This window comes from Centrocercus urophasianus, unplaced genomic scaffold (genome assembly GCF_019232065.1).
Source record: "Centrocercus urophasianus isolate 14NV4802_14NV808 unplaced genomic scaffold, USGS_Curo_1.0 seq_16, whole genome shotgun sequence".
Classification (NCBI taxonomy): Eukaryota; Metazoa; Chordata; class Aves; order Galliformes; family Phasianidae; genus Centrocercus; species Centrocercus urophasianus.
Genome location: NW_024884711.1, coordinates 20,927,366 through 20,948,421, shown reverse-complemented (window position 1 = coordinate 20,948,421; position 21,056 = coordinate 20,927,366). Strand labels below are relative to the sequence as shown.

The 21,056-nt window shown below is 36.1% G+C and overlaps 1 protein-coding gene across 3 annotated transcripts in view; it reads right to left on the bottom strand.

Annotated features, from left to right (window-relative positions):
* Nucleotides 1-21,056, bottom strand: part of DGKB (diacylglycerol kinase beta) — a 326,408-nt gene that overhangs the window by 71,395 nt on the left and 233,957 nt on the right. For all 3 annotated transcript variants that reach the window (XM_042816926.1, XM_042816927.1, XM_042816928.1), the window contains 2 exons: nucleotides 8,606-8,696; nucleotides 3,087-3,282 (listed from right to left, as the gene is read on the bottom strand). In XM_042816926.1, the coding sequence (XP_042672860.1) occupies nucleotides 3,087-3,282; nucleotides 8,606-8,696 (287 nt within the window). The remainder of the gene's footprint in view (nucleotides 1-3,086; nucleotides 3,283-8,605; nucleotides 8,697-21,056) is intronic.

The window sequence follows — 21,056 nt, the reverse complement described above, 5'->3', positions numbered from 1 at the left end:
ACAAGTCACATTCTGAATGGCTATGCACAGCTGCCACAGCATGAAATGAAGAGATTTGATCAGCTCAACTGAGTGAATCTAGTAATGTTGGTAATTATGTTGAAAAAAAATGTTTTGTAGCTGAGAATTTGCTCTATCAAATAGTGTTATTGTACTCTTTGCATCAGTTGTATTTTGTTGGGAAATAAACAGGAGGCATTATCTTTGGAGCAGTCCTTGTAACATAATACTACCCATGTACTCAGTGATGAGATACAGGTGCTCCAGTCTACTAAGAGGAGTCAACCTTTGCTTTGAAACTCGCCATGGTTTGAAATATTTTCATCCACAGCACATAGTTTCTACAGTATGGGACTTAATGTTGCATTATGAGCATTTCCATAGCTAATACAGCCTTTCCGATAACTTTGATATTTTCCAAAGTCTTTGATATTACTATTATTTCCTGTCCAGGAAAACAGAAATGGGTAGCAACACCTTCTAATATGGACACCGAAAATAGTCATTAGTTTGAAATCATGCTACCTATTTAACAGAGAACAGTAAAAGAGATTACAATAATTTGTTTCATTACTATCCAATGGGGAACTGTCCCATCTCACTATGTTAAGAAGAAATACAAAAGAAAGTATTTTGATGAATCCAATACCCATTAGCCTGCTTCTATCCCCTGAACACTGAAATAGTATACAGAGACTCAAGCATATGTAGAAGCAGCAGAAGCTCAGCAGCTGGTAAGACTTCAGGTGACAGAGCATATTGGTAAGTTACTTTGAGATACTGAGAACATGTGAAATTACAGAATCACAGAATGTAGGTGTTGGAAAGGATGTCTGGAGATCATCTAGTTCAACCCCCCTGCTAAATCAGCCTCCCTACAGGAGGTTGCACTGAGAAGCATCCAGACAGGTTTTGAATATCCCCAGAGGAGACTCCACAACCTCTTTGGACATCTTGTTCCAGTGCTCTGTTACCCATAAAGTAAATAAGTTTTATTGGGAATAAAGTAATTTTGGCTTCGAGCTTGCAACATGTGTGAGGACCCAAAATCTGCTGTGTGTTTAAGCAGTTTTAGGAAGTAAGTGAAAGATGAGTGTACAGTTAGGTGCACTGAGAACTGGTTGACTGGAAGAGCTTAGAGGGTTATGATCAGTAGCATACTTTCTACTTGGAGGCCTGTATCTAGTGCTGTTCCCCAGAGGTCAATGCTGGGTCTGGTATTATTTAGCATCTTCATCAGTGACCTGGATGAAGGGACTGAGTGCACCCTCAGCAAGTTTGCTGATGATACGAAGCTGTGCAGAGTGGCTGACACACTAGAAGGCTGTGCTGTCATTCAGCAAGACTTGGACAGGCTGGAGAGCTGGGCGGAGAAAAGCCTTACGGTTCCTTACCTTAGGGAATATTGCAGGCAGGGCAAGTGTAGGGTCCTATACATGGGCAGGAATAACTGCATGCATTAGTACAAGTTAGGGGCTGACCTGCTGAAAAGGAGCTCTGTGCATGTTCTGGTAGACAGTGGGTTGAACATGAGCCGTCAGTGTACCCCTTTGGCCAAGGAGGTCCATGGTATCCTGGGGGTGCATTAAAAAGAATGTGGCCAGCAGGTCAAAGGAAGTTTTTCTCCCCCTCTACCTCTGCTCTGGTGAAGCTACATCTGAAGTACTGTGTGCCATCCTGGGCTCCTCAGTTTAACAAAGACTTTTCTAAAGAGAGTCCAGCGAATGGCTGCAAAGATTATTAGGGGCCCAGAGCACCTCCTGTATGAAGAAATGCTGAGAGCCCTGGGATTGTTCAGCCTGGAGAAGACTAAGAGGTGATCTTATCAATGCTTATAAATATCTAAGGGGAAGTTGTCAGAAGGATGCAGCCAAGTTTTTTTCACTGGTGCCATTGACAAGACAAGGGACAGTGGGCACAAACTGGAATGAAGGATGTTCCATCCATCACATTTATTGTATATCTATCACTTCTTCATCTATCACTTAGTTCCTAAAACTTCTAAAACACACAGCAGATCTTGGGTCCTCATACATGTTGCAAGCTCGAAGCCAAAATTACTTTATTCCCAAACATTTGTCATCCAGGTAATCTTGCTAGATTCAAATCACACTGCATATTAATTAAGATATAACTAGTGATTTAAGAATTGCTTCTGAGGAAATGTAGAAAATAGGATATCCAAAACCAGTAAAAGAACCATGGTAAAATCAGGCAGATAAAGTCCTGACCTTTATTAAGTCTAAGGTTGCCAGAACCACAGAAGTAGTTGATACTACTTCCATAGAATAAGAAGTAAAGAAGGAGGAAAAAAAAAAAAAAAAGTTTTTGAAGTCTGGTCTGTTCATCCCTCAGTGTGAGCAGAACATTGTTTTTAAAGCACCACAATTTGTGACATATAATGATGTGTTAAAACACCTGGTGTTCAGATTCTGTGAAGTAGAACAGATTACTATTTACTGTAAGGGTTTCTCAAAATATGTATAATAATAATAATACACACATACATATATATATATTAAAATATAAAGAGCAAATTCTCATAATCACCAGGAAAGTAATGAGTCCTAAAAGGAAGTATGACACTCATGCAAACAACCAATGGCATATGCAATGAAGAATTGCACGCAGCATCACAGTATGGTAACACAGAAGTAGCTTGCTCTTGTTACCATGAAGTAATTTTCAACAGCCTCAGGACAGTTTGTTAGAAACAAGGCATGATTATTCCCAAGATTTATGCATGCTGATATTTATAAGCATTTAAAATGCTCAGTAAGCATTTTCTGACTCCCCAAAAATCCAGGCACTTTTAGACTAGTAGAAAACAGTGCCACATGGTATGCTTAGTCTGCTAAACAGGTAGCATCCCATCTAAAAAAGTACATTTGCAAGTTTATAGATTGTAATGTCAGCATGTCTATGTTTACGCCTGTGCTCCAGTGCTTCACATCAAAAACTAAAAGCACAAGAAAATAAATTAAGAGCCGCCTATCCTTTCTCTTGACAAGAAGCAATGCAAGGGCAATTATATAACTGAGTTGACTGTATGGAGCTAGATGGCCAATATTACTCTTTAAGCATACCTTGGCATACAAACTTCAGTTCCTTCGCGTCTGTGACTGTGGTTCTTTTATCTGATCTCTTCTTTTCTGTCCGACGATGGCTGCGTCTTTTCTTTGTCTCCCCCCACAGATTTGATCCACCATGCATGCTTGGGATGTTCAGAATGGCAATTCCTTCCAGAGAAATATTGATCAAGTCTAGCTGAATCCCATCACACTGATTAGCATGGAAAAAAGAAAGGGGGGGAGGAAGGGAAGGAGAAAAAAAATGAAGAAGAGAGAGAAAAAGAGCAGTAAAAGAGAAAGAAAAATCAGAATGTTCTATCAATCAGACATTCTTCTTCAGCAATTTATCACTGTTAATGGTTTATTCAATGTTTATACCTAAAATATATTTATTTATATTTGTAAAAGACGCATTAGGTGTATTAGGTAAGGACAGATCCTCAATGAGCAGAAAATCATGGCTCCTATTCAACCCCTGATTGCTTGATTAAATATGAGACTACTTGCTACAGACATCTTGTTACCTGATACACTGCCATAATTGAAATACATATGTAGCTACATTCCAGCTATTAGCAGACAAAAATTTACACTGCAAAATTTACTACAGCAATAACTATCCCCTTCATACAAGGTCCAAGCAGGCCCTGAGAGCACCACACAGATATTAGTTTCAATCCAAAGGCACGATCAGTACATTAGTGTAGAGCTATGCCTGCCTACTAACCCATAGTAAGAGGTAAGAGTAACAAAATGTTGATCCAGGTACTGCATCTCTCAACCCAGGACCTCCACCAGAGTAGTTACACTAGTTCTCTGAAATATATATCACTGTCAAAGGAAAACATGTCCATGTTTGGAATGCTCATTGAGGTTTTTCAGTATTTCCTGAACATTTAGACAAAAGAGGAATTCAGGAACATGGGACCAACCACAGTTGAACCTGTGCATGGAAGGTAAAGCATCCAGTTCTACTTACTAATTCACTGAAGCGGGCAAAGGTCCCAGGATCGGTACATAACTTGCATCTCAGCTAAATGTTGATTAGCTTTGTTCCTCATGTTAGTTACTTAGAGCACAAAGACATCCTTATGAGCTACATACACATTATTGTGTAAAAGAGAAACAATCCTACTCCTGCAATGTTCTGCAAGCCAGTAGGGGTTCAGCCATGCACTCAAAATTGATTAAGGCTCTTCTTTTGTAATTCCAATACATAATAATCAGGAAGAAAACTGGAAAAATAATTAACCATGGTTCAGTAACAGTCCACTGACATTATGCAGCTTGCTGCTCTGTGGGTCACTGGCACTTTTTCCTCTCCATTTATCTAAACCACTATCAAAGCTTTGAAGAAATAGAAAGTAGAACTCAAAAATAACTGTGCAAAATTATTCATTTACCCTGAAAGTTTCTCAGGTCACAAAACAAAACTGTATTATAACACATACTCTACATCATCCTAATCTTTCTAACAACACTGTAAATCTGAAGAGCAAGCCATTTTGACATTAAGGTTTCCATTTCTATTTGGTCTTCAAGAATTAAATTTCACACCTGTGGATTACATGCATAGAAGGAAACCATCAATGTGAAAAGACATATCTGGAAATGAGCTGGCAGTTATGGCAACAACTATAAGTTAAAGTATAACTTTTAAATTACGTTTTTGTGACAATAAAGATCTTCACCATTATTTTGGAAGTAAATTCACGGAGTTTTCTTCTACCAATATTTTATACGTATTAAATTTTGAGAGCATTTATTTTGCTAAAAATTCTGCTCATGTATACTCTCACTTACTCCTATACATTCTAGATAAACAGATATTAATTTCATAATTAAAAGTAATCTTGTGTAAATACCCTGCAGGCCTCAATGAATCAAACACATACTGTGTGTCAGGCCTCCCACTGTCTTCAAGTGGAATGTACTGGCTGGATAATTAGATAGTACATATTTTTTAACCTTATTTGCATGCATATTATATCTTTTGCACACTGACAAGCAGCAGTAACAACAAAAGTCAGATTACCACAGGGAATTCCCACAAAGAAGTCTTCATTCCTTATAATTTGCAGCCTAAATTAAAATAATTTGATCTTTGACAAGGATGAAATGTCAAGCAGAAGGGGGTCCTCTACAAGCCACGGCCTGTGGCTTCTGAAATCTGCCTAATTTATGTCAGTCACTTCTTAATACATATTTAAGTATTACACGAGAAAGATGATAAATATGCAATCTGACACCTTTGGTATTTCCCTGCTGTTAATTTATAAAGGTCTGGCGTCCCCTAAACTGACTGGAATTATTTAAATAAAAGAAGAATTGTGAAATAGGATGGTGCAGAGTCTGGCTTCCATTTTCACTCAATATAGAACACAGCAGGTAGTACACTAAGACAATTATTTGAGTAGGCCTCTGAATCCCACAGTGACGGGCAACTTTCTGTATTAGCAAATGGAGGATTTCTTTTGTTCACACACAGGCAAGAAGTTTGCACTACAGGTAGCTCTGCATTGTCTTAACACATTCATAAACTACAACAACAAAACTCAATGTGCTCCGCTCCTTTTATTATTATTAGCGTCATAATTATCAACAATATTATTTCAAATAATGCAATGACACTGTTAAAAATAAAATACAGAGCATGCCTACTCAGATTAGAAATAAACATTAGTGTTCCTATTCTTTTTTTCTTTTGATTTTCTTTCCTGGCTTCAGTCCCTACTCTGGCATTATCTTTTATACTTTATTCATTACACCAAAAATGTCCAGATCATTCCTATGTTGAGAAAATATTCATTGTAACCAAGCGCAGTATTATGCAAGGCTACATAACCATTTTACCCTTCTCCCACCTATTAACACCAGGTGGTATAAGCAGGCTTCTCTGCTCACACAATGGTTTTACAGCAGGTATGTACCCCACTTACGCTAGATGTATGACTAATCTCATTAAATATCCTTTACGTACCATTTTTCTTACTTTTTTTTTCTTTTTTAATGTGGAAATATAGTGTACGTCATTAATTTTTTTTTTTTCTTTTTTTTTTTTCCCTTTGGAATCTATGTTTCTCTTCTGAAATTCTGGATCACAATTTAGAACTAAAAGCACCTCTTATTTTGGGTAATGCTTTAGCATATACTTTCCTAGGTTACCATGTAACCTAAGCACAGGATTTACTATACTGAGTTTAAAATTGCGTTCTCTATCTCAAACAGAAGAAAAATGCAGAACTTAAAATAAATGACTGTACAGCAGGAAAGCCAAGCTCAATTGTGTTAGAAATCAAATACATGGTAGAACAAATATTCGCTCACAGAATGTTTGATCGTTTTCTCCAAGCTTAGAGATACAGATCTTAATCCTCATGGGTTTTGTTCATTCAGAATTTGGCTGTAGAGCAAATGCCTTCTTTGTGGATTTTATTCAGATCGAAATGAGTTATTATACACCAAGGTGTCATTTATAGTAACATCCCCAGGTGTGGGGAAGAAGGGGAAAAAAACGACACACCAAAATAAACAGATGAAAACAGCACAACTCTCAAAATTATATAAAATACAAATGAGACACAAGCATACCATTCATTTAAATGTAATTTACTCATAGCAATATCTGTAAATAACTACCTCCTACCAATTCTTGTGCAAACATTTTAGATACTATATGATTTTTGCTTCTAATAGTAGGAAAATGTAGGCTGTTTAGGCTGGAGAAGAAGAGGCTGAGGGGAGACCTTATTGCTCTCTTCCAATATCTGATTGCAGGCAGAGTGGGGATGGTCTCTTCTCACTGGTGACAGGACAATAGGAAATGGCCTCAAGTTGTGCCATGGTAAGTTTAGGTTGGATATCAGGCAAAAATTCTTTACAGAAAGGGTGGCTAAGCACTGGAATAGGCTCCACAGGAAGATGGTTGATCACCATACCTGGATGTGTTTAAAAACCACTTGGATGTGGTGCTCAGGGACATGATATAGTGGAGGGTTGTTAGGGTAGTATGCTTAGGTCGTGGTTGGACTTGATGATCTTCAAGGTCTTTTCCAACCTGAGTAATTCTATGTTTCTATTATTTTCTTTGAAAGATGAGAATGGCCACAATCGAGAAGGTGGATATTAACAAACATTTTATACACTGACAATGGTATTAATTTTGGTAATAATAGCGTTACTAATATGAATTAGTAATAATCACAAACTTGTATGAGTATCTGTTTACTTTGGGATGTTTACATTTTAATGGTTACAATAAGATGTTTAAAGAAGATTGCATCAGTCTATATAAGATTTTTGCTGAATAGAAAATATTTTCTTGGGAAAGCCAACAAAATTATTATTTACCTAAAGGACATGTTTAACATGCAATATATTCAAAATAAAAGAAACAAGGTAAGCACTAATTCCAATAATTAATCAAATATTTATAAATATTTATAGGCTACCTGTATTTAAACTCAAATGTGTGAAGCACTGTCTTGGAAATCAATATATTTTTATTTTTTAATTTTAAGGAAGGATGTATGGAACATTTCCCTTTTATAAAGAAATTAACAGCCTAACATAAAAATATGGCACCACAGGCCTTGCAGTTTCAGTCTCAGTATTTGCTATTGTTTTACCACTTGATCCATGGTCCCTTCACATCATTTCAGACTGTATCCTTCAGTAGGCTTGGAGTTGACACTCATACTCTTACCATACCTCTCCAAGCGCTTCATACTACAAGACAAATACTCCAATGACATCAGCAGTTTCTCATTACTGTCAGTAAAAGCACCTCAAACTTCTTAAGACAAAATTCCATTATTTAACTTAAATTATTAGATTTCCGCATGCACTCATTTCACAATTTTCATGTACTTATAAATATCAGCCCCCCCAAACAGCTTATGTAATGTAGCCAATTATTCTATCATCCAAAGTAGTAGTGGCACATTATTTTAAATTCCTATTTTGTCTGTAACTATCCTGTGTCTTTGCAGTTAATGTTCAATGTATAATGGAACAATGACCTCTGGTGCAGAGGGAAAAGCTATTTAATGAAGGGGAGCGATTCAAAAAAAATATATATATTCTTTAACCTTTATTCAGGAAAGTAAGTACAATTTTAGGGAACTGAGTTTTAAAGGTTATAAAAACTTGGGATCTAGAAATAATAAGTTTTTTTTTTTTTTTTTTTTTATTTTAATCCTGCAGCAGCTTTCACTCCCTCCAACAGTCTTTCATTTTTTTCCATCTGAGCTAGCCACACTCCCTATTGATTTTTAATGTTATATTTCACCTCTTGACCTTGTCTACTGTATTAAGACTTCACTAATCATCAAACTGAACTTTGATGGTGTTCAGTTTCCAGTGTTCAGGGCTACACCACAAATAGACATGATAAAAATAATATTTTGGAATATAGGGTCGAAAAGATGTGCACTGAATTGCCTTGTTGGATTCAGGCACTTTGCACCCTTGCTCCCTGCATTTCAGCCAAACTAGTGACATTTAAAGGATAAAGGCAACAATTAGCTTCTTACTTCTATTTCTACAGATTCATGCAGCTTCTTACAGGTGGCTGAGAAAGTTTCCGAAGTGCCAAATTCAAAATACCAAAATTTGTTCTTCATTCTGAAACAAAAAAAAAAAAAAAAAAAGAAAAGAAAAGAAAAAAGATCTTATTCACTATCAATACGTGAACAAAACTGATCATCCTGTCTTCCATTATAAGTAATGGCAAAGGCTTGGGAACATGTGACATCCCATTTGAAATAGATGAGCTCATAATTTTCAAAGCTTAAATGTTGGTGTCAAGCTGTATGATATCCCCTAAAGGGATAACAAGAATGTGTTGAACTGACAGGTTCAAATGTACCTTTGACTTTTCTTTTTCAGTGACTATCAGAATATTTTTTGTCACTTAACTAGTGACATGCTTCAGAAAAATGTATCGATTTTATTTCATGTCTTACACCTACTATATGATTTCTGATTGATGGCTAAAATCTCTATCCCACAGAGCACTAAGTATGCAAGCAGGGCACTCCCACTGTGGAGAGGAGCCAGGACAAAAATGTAGCTTGCCTTACCTTAGCTAAAGGTAAATTGCTCATGATGATAGATGAGATATTTGAAGAAAATAAAAATTCAAGTTCTAACAATTGTTAGACATTTTGCAGTAGGAGAGGTGTAGTACCAGATAATTAACTTGTAAACATGTTTTAAAAAGGTGATGGAATCTGCATTTTGGAATTCATTAATAGATTCAACAGAAAAAAAACAGCATAGGTGTAGGTTGCTCTAAAAGTAATGCCTCCTATTTATTTCCATGGAAACTACAACAGCTAGAAAGAGTACAATAACTCTACTTAATAGAGCAAATTTTTAGTTACAAACACAGTCACCTACAATAGCTACACATTTTCACCAGCAAAGAACAAGAGCCTGCATGCCATGCTTATAAAAGTCTGTCCCAGCAGAAGTGATCCAATGTTTCACAGCTGCTATGATAGTGCTGCTGCTTAAACACACCACCTGTACTGCACTCACATCACTGTTCAGTCATCCAAACATTCAGTAAGTGTTGATGAATATCAACAGATGCAATTTGCTCCGCAGGGAGGAAATGAATTCCACACCTTTGTTTCATCTGCACTTTCATGTCAGACACCATTCTGTCAGACTGCCCCTCTGCTGCCATCTATCACACAGCAACAAATGTAATGGATTACAAGCGGGAAGGTTGAACCTCTTCTGCCATGCCACTAACATCTATCTTTGACAATGTGGGCCAACAGAGTAAAATAGGAGGCATTACTTTCAGAGCAGCCCTCATAAATACTAGTAAATTACTTAGTTTATCATGACAGCAGGTAGAGATTACAATTTTTTTCTCCTCAAATACATAAAGGCTGCATTTCTGTTTTACCAGATTTATTGCATGCAGATCAATCAGGACACCAGCAGTAACATTTCAAATAAGTACTTGTGGTTTTGTTTAACTATCATAGACAATTATTCTGTAACAAAATGAAAAGCTAAATAATAAATATATATATATATATATATATATAAAAAGACCGGATCAGAATTAATTATTTCAGAATTCATTATTCATCAGGAATCAGATATGAACACAGTGCACTCACCTTTATAAATTGTTCTCCAATACACAGTGCAGTATGTTTGAAACTTGAAAATAACTGAGTTTGCTTAAGGCAGAAGCAAAAAGTGAAATGCAGGCATGGATGGCCAACAAATATGCCAGCAAAAGTACTAATTCTACCTTTTATATGTATTTTGGATTGTATAAATATAAGACTCATTGTATAAATATAAGACTCATAAATATTAGACTCATATAAGACTCACTCTTAAAATCTCCCTAATGGCTTTTACACAGAGGGGAAAGGGGCACGGCAGTAGTGGATAATCCCAGAGACCCATTATTATGAGACTTAATTCCTGGTCATTTCCAGAGACGTGCAAGGATGTGCAACCTGAGGTGGGAGACATATGAATAATTAGAAAGGGCAATAATAAGAGAGAAAAGGACACATTTCAATTAAAAAAAGAAAAAAAAAAAAAAAGACCCAATATTTCAAAAGTTTTTGCACAGAAAATCTGTGTATGTTTGGAAACAGCTTCTGAGGATGGATTCTGTCCATTCTGCTCTAGGGTAAACAAAATTCTCAAAATAGCTCCATCTAACAGAAGAGCCCAGGTCCAACTCAGCTTGCACACAAGAGACTGCGAATGAAATTGATTTTATGTATGTTCCTCCTACACCTGCAGATTTTTTAGCAGTACTCTATTTACATGAATGTACATTAAAAAGATGTGTAGTCCTTTCATACCTAAACTAGGGTGAACAAAGTACTGTTGGGTCAGTTTGAAAAATCTGGATGCTGCTATTTTCCTGTTACTTTCTAATAAGAACGATGAATAATGAGACAATAGAAAAAAAAACTGATTTAAGATTTCAGAAAAACACTGTCATTATTATGATACTATTTTATACCAGCTACTTTGAGAGCATTTCCTCATGCCTTTGTTTTTTTTTTTAAAAAAAATCACAAATAAAGTATCTTTTATTTCCTGTAAATTAGAGACACGCATTTGAAGGGTGACCTATTCAGTAGATAAGGAATTGGTTGGATGGCCATAGCCACATGGTTGAGGTGGAGGCCAGTTATGAGTGGTGTCCTTCAGGGGTCCATCTTGGGGCCAGTGCTCCTCAACATCTTTATCAATTACCTAGATAACTGGTCAAGTGCATCCCCAGCAAGTTTACTGATGACACTAAGCTGAGTGATGTGGCTGATTATAGCAGAAGGAAGTGATCCCATCCAAAGGGATCTGGGAAAAGTGAAACCACATGAACCTAATGAGATTCAAAATACCAAGTGCAAGGTGATGCAATCCCAGATACGTGCGCAGACTGGGAGATGAACTCATTGAAAGCAGCCCCGGTAGGAAGGACTTAAAAGTTCCGGTGAATGAAAAGCTTGACATGAACCAGCAGTGTGCACTTGCAGCCTGGAACGCCAGCAGTATCTTTGGCTGCAACAAATGAGAGAGGGCCAGAAGAATGAGGGAGGTGATGGTCATTCTCAACTCAGCACTTGTAAGGCCCCATCTGGTGTACCATGTCCAGGCCTGGGGCCTCCAGCACAAGAAAGACATGGAACAGATAGTGCAAAACCAGATAAAGCCATGAACACGAAGGCTGGAGCGCCTCTCCTATGAAGAAAAGTTGAGGGAGCTGGGCTCCTGTTGGAAAAGAGAAGGCTCTTGGGAGACTTTCATGTGGCATTCCAGTACTTAAAAGGAGCTTCTAATCAGAACGGGGACTGACTTTTTACGTGGTCTGACAGCAAAAAGGAATGGCTTTAAACTAAAATAGGAGAGATTTATATTAGATATTAGGAGGACATTTTTCACTCAGAGGGTAGTGAGGCACTGGCACAGGCTACCCACATAAGCTGTGGACATCCTATCCCTGGAGATGTTCAAGGCCAGTTGGATGAGATGCTGGGCAGCCTGATCTATTGGGTGACAAGCCAGTCCATAGCATGGGGCTTGAAACTTTACCTTCCAACCTAAGGCAATACATGATTCTATGATCTTTTCTTTTTTGGAAAGCCTATTTTATACCAGCTTCTGACTTGCACAGAGATAAAACAGACAGACAGTATCTTGGCACTGTTCAGAATCTAAGGTTTCAAATTAATGTATTTTGTGTATAGAAAAATCAAAACTTAGCACCAACAGTGGTTTACTAGAAAGTGTATATCTATAAATCAAAATCTTGTAGAATAAGATGACAGAAGATTAAGTGCATTCATCATGTGAGTTTTTGATGGCAGATGTATTTCTTGTCATTGTAATGCACCCTGTAAGAGTTTAAGTAGAAAACTGTAGCATTGTGAGCCTGTTGTCCTTTCCTTAGTTAACTAAATCTCTATCAAATTTTCCAATACAAAGATATATATATAGATAGAAATTATTTTCTGAACTATTTACCAACTCCCTTTACCAGTAATTTTATTCAAATGAACTACAATTTTATTGAACAGAAAATTGTAGTTAATCTTTTCTTACACATACAAAGCAGAGTGAACTGTAAAGAAATCAAGACAAATTATAGTAAACTTTCCTTAAACAAGATTAGTTGTTATTTTTATAGTAAGTACTTCAAGGGATGTAGTCATGTCTACTTCTCTGTCCTAGAGCAGATGATTATTTTTAATTGTTCCAATTTTCACTAAAAGATGTAGTCTATTTCAGTTAAAAAAAATGCTATACAGTAGCACTTTACATTACTTTTTGTGTTAGGAAAAGGAATAGATTATTTTACAGGAAAGTGTTTTTGTGTATGCTTCAAAGTGCATAGCTAAACTCTTAAACATCTTCTTGTTTGAAAATACAATATAAATAAAACATCAATCATGATTAAAGACTGACCCAATCCCATCTAATGCTGCTATTGGATTACAGTATGTCAAAATATATACTGTCTATGGATGCATAAACAAAACCAAATTTCCTTCAAGAGCCTAAATACTTTCTTTGCTGGCAGCGTTCCACACAGTAAAGTACTAGTCAATTTTCTGTTAAGTGGAATGAGCTTCTTAGACAGGGATGAAACAAATCAGCAAAAGAGAATGGAAGGACTAATACTGCTCTTTCTTACAGCACTTCTGCACTGCAGATAAGTATCAGATTTAAAAACTTGGAGATGTTTATTCAAAAAGTTCAAGGTAAGGTTTGGTAATCAAGGCAAAATGATCAAAATAAACCGTGATATGGGCTTGCTCCATTATCAGTTAATCAAAAACCCCCCTACTGCTAAAACTATTTTATATAACCTTTCTGATTAAGCAATTATGGGGCATATAATTGAAAAATTGTCCTGTATCTAAATATGGAAGTCATAAATACTTTATTCTGCACCTGAAGAGCACATATACTTAATTACAATGAGTACACTATCAGAATGTGAGGAACAATAGTTCAGCAATAGAATGCTAAGGTGGGAGCTGAGACGATTAAAAAAAGAATATCTTTTAATACCAAAAAAACCCCAGCCATATCCTGGATTTACCAGAGATTCAGAGATTGGGGCAATCACTCATTGTTACATTTTTAAGTTTATGACAGCGTCTATTTGCATTTCTTATTCATATACCTACTGCATATTTATTTCCATTTTTTAATTATGCAGTGTCAAGCTTCAATTTCTACACTGGGAAACACATAACTGAAGTTTTTACAAATTTTTATAAAATTTCAGTTGAAATGCCTGGACCAGTTTTTAAAAACAACTGAAGGAAAACATATATGTTTACTTATATTAATTGTGTTTGACAATATAGACTTAGAACTACTTTGATACTGCTACACTTTCAAAGCAGAGATTTTAAATTTATCATAAAGATGGCCTTGGCGTAATATATGTCTGGCCATCTGTGTAAAATACATAAAGAATTTAACTATCCTGTGACCAATTCCTTGAAAAGCTACATTTCGTAAAAAGTGCACTGTTAGAAATCAATCCCTATCAAAAATCTATGCAGAAATACCTGCTCCTGAACACACAGCACTTTGTTTCCTTCATAAACTCTACTGGTTCCCCAAATGCCTGCCTGCTGAAAATATTTTTATTAAACTACTGCAATTACGTTGCAGAAGGAATGTTTGTTTACCAGAAAACATCAAGGGCTGACATCAGCCTGTATCATAAACTTGCATAATCTCTTAACATAAAGTTTTCATCCTAAGAGTAGTGTTTATGAACAACAGTGTACAGAACGTAAGTAAAAAAAAAAATTCATTGGGGAAAGAAACAACACAGGTGAAAGAATTCCAAAGAGAGAATGCTTATCATCCCATTTACCACATTTCTAGAAGGTGTCCAGTGGCTACATGACTCTCTGGATCTTTTATCTCCCTTGATCACTCTTCTATCCTCTGTTCCATGGAAATGTGAAAAAAAGATGTGTAAAACACTCTCTGCAGAGAATCAGAAATGTCAGAGAGCACTGCAAATAAGGGGATGTGCGATAGACACATATTTCCACCATGAAGAAACCATGAAGAGTCCAAGGGGAGAAAGTGTTTGACAGGTATATGTAGAAAAAAAATAAATGGAGACCATCATCAGGGAAAATGAGGAATCAAAGGAGAAGAATGAGAATAAGATAGGAACTTAATTTGAAACGGTACTGAAATTCTGCAGTGAAGAAAGAAAAATGATGATACAATGGAAAAGGGAAGAAAATAAACCTAAAAAAGGACAAAGTAAAACCACACATATCCGAAGTCTGAAAATGAAACCAGAGCACAAGAAGCATCATACTGGGCAAAAAAAAAGCTGAATATCTGTTCCAATATTCTGAAACTGATACTAGGTAGTACCAGAGACATCAGAGTATAGGTATCCACATAGCATACAGTGGAGAATAATTTAGCTCTAGGAAAGATTTATTATTATTTATTTTATTTCAGACAGTGTTCATTTTTTTTTTTGCCATGAAACATGAAATAATATGGGCGGGACAAAAAAGTCAAATTTATGGCAGCAAACTACTTTTAGTTGCTTTTGTTAACTTCTGACTAACAGGTTATTAAAGTTTGAATCTTCACAAAGCATTTTAGATAACAATATACAAGCTCTAGTGCTGGTCCCCAGTGTGGCAAAAAATAAAAATTCTGCACCAAGGAACAAATGAAATACAAACAGTTACAGAAACCTGTCCCTGCAATTGGGAATAAAAGTACCTTTAACCTCAACCGTCTGATTTTCCTCAGGTCCTAAAAAAGCTTATTAAGTTGTCTGAAATTGCTGCTTTTGCTTTGTTGAGTCCCAGACTGTGAAACATATGATGAAGACTAATAGAAGTAAAATGTACAGCAAATTGTAAGTCATGGCGACTGTGTTTTATGTTCCTGCTAATAAAATGTGCTGATACATTGGATTTTATCTAATTAAAGAAATACCAAATAACTGATAAATAAAAACTGTGTTGCTAAAAACATTTCAATGCTTTGCACAATTCAAGATAAAGAATATTTTTTTTATCAAATCCCGTCTTTCTCACATAAGTTCCCAATAGACAACATATTTTCCATCTTTTCTCACTGTTCATAAATCTATTATCTGGGTAATTTTATACTTAGGTAAAAATGATTTCACTGAAGCACATAATATATATTAATAAGAATGTATGACTTTTTCTAATGTTCTTCTTTTCTTTCCACTTCTGTCTTAACAATCACATAATTCCTGTTCTGCTTTATAATGAATCATACGCAAAGGTAAGGAAATAGCCAGTGGAGATGCACATCCATAAGAGATTTATGTGTGACTGGCATGATTTTAATAGAGACATCTCTGTCAATTTTTTCCTTTTCCCATTACCAACTGTACTTACGGCAAATCTAAGTGTTAATCTCTTATGGCATACAGCATAAGCAAAGATGTGCAGAAGAACACACAGTTACAAAATTTTCACATTATCTACAATGACACTACAAGTCGTTGAAAATTTACCACATAAAATCTTATATCAATAAGAAGCATTTTGAGACTGTCTCAGTTTGACACTTATTATTTCTACAGGTACCACTCTGAAGCTGTATTTGATTCCTTTTTCTCTCATGCTTCACAGTACAGTTTTACACAGTAGCTTGCACTTTTCAACACAGTAGCTCTGCAGTCTCTGCTGTATACCTTACCTGCCCTAATTCTCTGTAGCTGGTTTTCTCCCAGCTGCCTACAGCTGTCACCACCATCCTTCCCCCTTGCCCATTCAGTTCTGCTTCTGCCTTCAGCTGTGCTCTCCTATCTGCCCAAGAGCCCACTCTGGGAAACATTTGGATCAGTTTCAGTAATAAATACAAATCATGAAGGGCAAAAGGATCTCACAGTACTGAGTGACTGGGCTACAAAAATGCAGATGAACTTTCGATAAATCTAAAGAGATGCACAGAGGAAAAAGAAAAATAATTCTAATTTTGCAAATAATGATGAGCTCTCACCGATAAGGTCTTGGGTTTACAATACATATTGAACGAAGTGCCAGAACAATGTTTGATAGCATTTCAATGAACGTTGTTATGAATGCTGAACATTATTATTATTTTTTTTAAATTCCCCAGCCAAGAAAGGTAATAAATGTGGGAGACATAACAGAGCTCTCTAAAATCACGTTTGCTACAAAAAGAATGAATAGGGAATGACTACCCACCATCTTTCCTATGGGAAAGTTACACTAGTGAAAAGGAAATAGGAGCCTATAGCTACAACAAGAGGATTCTTTACACAGTATGTAGTTAAGATGCTAAACTATTTGTAACAGGATGTTAACATCTGTATAGTTTAAGAGACTCGTGGAAGAATTGTCCACTGAAGTCCATTATGAGTATGCAAATATTATTATATTTCCCTCTTCTCTTATACTGATCAGTAGAAAGCACTGCAGAAAGAGCACCTGGCAAGATAGACCTTTTGGTTGACAGCGGATGGTTATTTCTACATTCCTAAGTTTCTGATCACAAACACATTTCCTCTTTTCTGTAACTATTTTTGTTGTATTATCTATTTCTCCTCACAAAGTGTTTCACCACTTATTACCAAGTCTTATCTCAAGCTCCAATTTTCCATTTTGATTGAAATCTTTGTACAGGAGTCCAGATATAAGTACTAGTCAGTCCACACAGTATAGACAGGGGCTGATGTTTCTGAACATCATTTATTATTTACATATTTGCAGACAAACAGTACGACAAATTCAGCAGAGGTTCATGCACTGTTTCTTGATTTTGTAAGACTGTTGATCAGAATGTTCTCTAGGTTTTCAAGAGAAAACCAGATTGGAAGGATTTGCTCTGTTTCCTAGACTACCAGAGAAACACAGTAATCAGAAAACATCCTAACTGTCAGACTCATCTATAACCTACCTTCTCCAGTTGTTAGCCATGAAACCTACTTTCATTGTATTATCTGTACTGTCTTTTTCACATACCTTCCTCACACTACAGATACCAGAGAATAGTAAATCCTGCTAACATACAGAGAGGAATTTTATAATAATCTATGAATAAAAAGTGCTATGACCATAATAAAAGCAGCATCTTCAATGATTTGAAGAGCCTCAAAGTTCCGTGTTAAGTACTAGAACACAGCAGGAACTCAGTGACTTGAGTTGCACCTCAGACAGCATCTATTTTGTATCAATGTGCCAAAGGATCTTCATGTGAAAATGAGAGTATGTTCCTCCTGAAGTCATAGAAATGAGACAAATTGTAGGATGTTAACCTACAGCCTGGTAAAAAGCCAGCTATTATAAAACTGCGTGATACCTGGCTGATAACAGTTTATATGACATTCTTTTGTAACAGGGTACAGTTTCTTGTCTATGATAGAAGTAGCCAATTTAAATAACACTTGCTTTTTAATATATGCTGTTGTACAAACAGTAATTAGTAAGACCAATAAAAACCAACAGTTTAGTTTCTTAAAAAGTTTACCTAAAAAGTATCTTCATTTAACTTGTCATTTAGTTCCACTAAATGAACATTCCTGTAACAGTTCTTAAATCCTTTCCATCTATTTCCCATCATAAAGATTTCTGCTTTTAACATTTTACTTATTTTTATCCTCATTTTCCCCTTCAGCTTCTTTCCCAAACTCCCCAATCTAGGGAGCAGATGCTGAGGCACCAATGACTCATTAATCTGAAGAGGATTTTTAACATGAACAAAAATAAAGCCTATAAACAGTTCTGCATTTACCAGTCTTGGTTGTACTAGAGAAATCAACAAAACTGTGTTAAGAAAAGAAAAAAACTCGACTCTCTGCATATGTTATAATAGACCTACTGTCTCAGAGCAATGTCACAGACTTTCACATTTGATCTTTAAATAATGTCACAAGAATAAAACAATTTTCCTTTCTCTTACCCACTAACATGGGTACGTAAGAGCAAATAGGACACTGAGTAGCACTTAAATTAATGAGATCATTGTTAAGGCAGTTCAGAGGTTCAAAGACAGGTTTGCAAGGAGGAATTCCTCACTGGCTGCTTCACATGCACAGTTGTAACTGTTTTAGAAACAAACATATCAACCAGTTTTACTTCCTTGTAAAGTAGGGATGCATATGTAATTATTTTATCTTTTCCTCTACCCAATATTTACATTCTAGCTTCCACCGAAATAACAAAGTATCTCAATGCTGGTATTTAATTCTTGCCTAAAAAAACCCTCCGCATTCCCCTAAAACACCATGCTTTATGCCACTCCCAAGTAGGATGCAAGTAGCTTAAGGAATAAAGGAAAAAAGGTAAGCAATCATATGTTTCAAAGGAACAGTGAGCAACTCTTACATGAAGATATGGCAGAAACATCAGACAGTCTGTTTAGGAGAAAATCTTTTTTTGGCAAGATCTGTTTTCCTCAGAATTCCACCAGAAATATTTAGGTCTGATGAAATTGGAGCTGGACTAAACATCTCTGCCTGTCTGACTGGGATACACAGGACTTTAAAGCTTCTTTTACTGAATGAACTGAACGAAGATTTATGAGTTTAGGAAGCCTCATCCTTTTCAAGTTTCACTACCTTCTGATTCTCTCTAAGAGAGGACCACTTCTAAGAATTAGTTAGCTTACCTGTGATTCAGTTTAACATTAGACTTAGGTGTGTCAACATCTTTGTATTCCTTTGAACTAGCCAGCTGTATTCCCCTTGGAAACAAAAGACATCAACCAAATGACACTAAAGGTGTGATTCATTGGAGCTAAGTAGGCAGAATTGCTCTCCAGGCTTCACAGAGAGACCTAATTGGTTCTCAATTTACTAAACTCAGAAGATTGGCATCTAGATCATGCATACACAAGCTCCCCTAGAAATGTTACGGTTTAGGTGTCATGTTTAGGTGTCTAATTTCAAAATGAAAACCTGTCTCATCTCAATGGACATTCACATAAATAGAAAAAAAAAAAACACAATTCACATAAAGAAAAACAAAAAATAACAAAAAAGCGCAATTAAAAAAACTTCACAATATAAACGAAGTCCCAATATTCCTCATTTTCACTGCAGAAGGAGAATTTAAAAACCATTACCCTTTAAGTACTTAGGTGGGACAAGACATTTAATCTTCTGTATTCAAAAGACTTTTAGTGACTTACCACACAGAATTGCTCAGGAAGTGAACTTGAAATTCAACCCAATCCACCTGCATTCCCTACAGCACCTTAAATACAAAACCCAACATCAGCTGTTCCTACTTTCTAGTCTTCTCTTCTGAGAACGCTCAAATAAAATTCCATGTAATCCATCCTCCTATCCAGAAAGCTGTGCTTCCTTATTTCCTACAGGATGGTTACAGCTCGACTGCTAGCTCTTAGGAGCAGACTGTGTAAAAGAACAGGTAGATGAAACATGTGAAACACATGGATCAAGCCTTATTCTCTCTGTGAAACAGAAGTTCACAGGTATTAAATAACAGTATGTCCTTTTCTATTGTCTAGGCGAGGATGGCATTTTTTTGGCAGCTTTTGCTTTTAAAAGGCCACATTGTTTAGAAACCTGGAAATAGCATTAATGGTCTATACAAGAGTATATATTTTTAGGTAACATTTTTTTTTCCCCCTGAAAACTGAACACAGTCATCAGCTGTGGTTAAAAACGCTGCTCTATAATAGCTTCTGCAGAGACTTCAGAACGCATTTTAGTGTGACAGAAGGTCTTTACTTAGTAGAAATCAGAACTCAGCAATGAAGATGCATGTGGTGGCTATATAAATAATAAATTCTACAACTATAACTACTTATCACCTCGCCCTTAAAAATACAAAACTTTCTACACTGAGTAGCACCTAAATGGGTGAGATAGAGTAAAGCCAGGCACACTGCCCTCTTTTTGTTCCACAGCATAGAGCTGTGTGACCAAAAGTCATTCTATCTGAAGTCTTGTTGGATGAGCAGCAAATAAGTCTTCAAACATCTGTGTTTTATGTAGCCACATGGCATCTGTTTAACCTTTTAGAATGTTGCATTTTGAACACTTATTTTTTAATCTTTGTGCTACACTACAGTGTAAAATAGGGGCAATCAAGAATAAATCAATATCTTTTCAAAAGCACGCTTAAAATAAATCCATAAAATGGTTCTCCAAGTGCCTTCTATGCCAGTTATTATATACATTCTCATTTGAGGATGTCTATAGATCTATCTCCTTTTTTCACAAGGATACACAAAAGTCACTCCAAGAAATCTGTCTTTGTAAATTTTGGATAATCATATTCTACAGCAATAGTTAAATTTAGCAACAGTCTGGTAGGATTCTTTTCTGCCGCCATAGAACTGGTGAGGAACGAACCTTTATGGGTGATAATTCTAAGCTATCAAGTAAGCCCTGTGCTTCTACCTAAGTTATATTTGTCTTGTTCGGAGCCTTCAGCTTTCCTTCTTACACTACAGCTA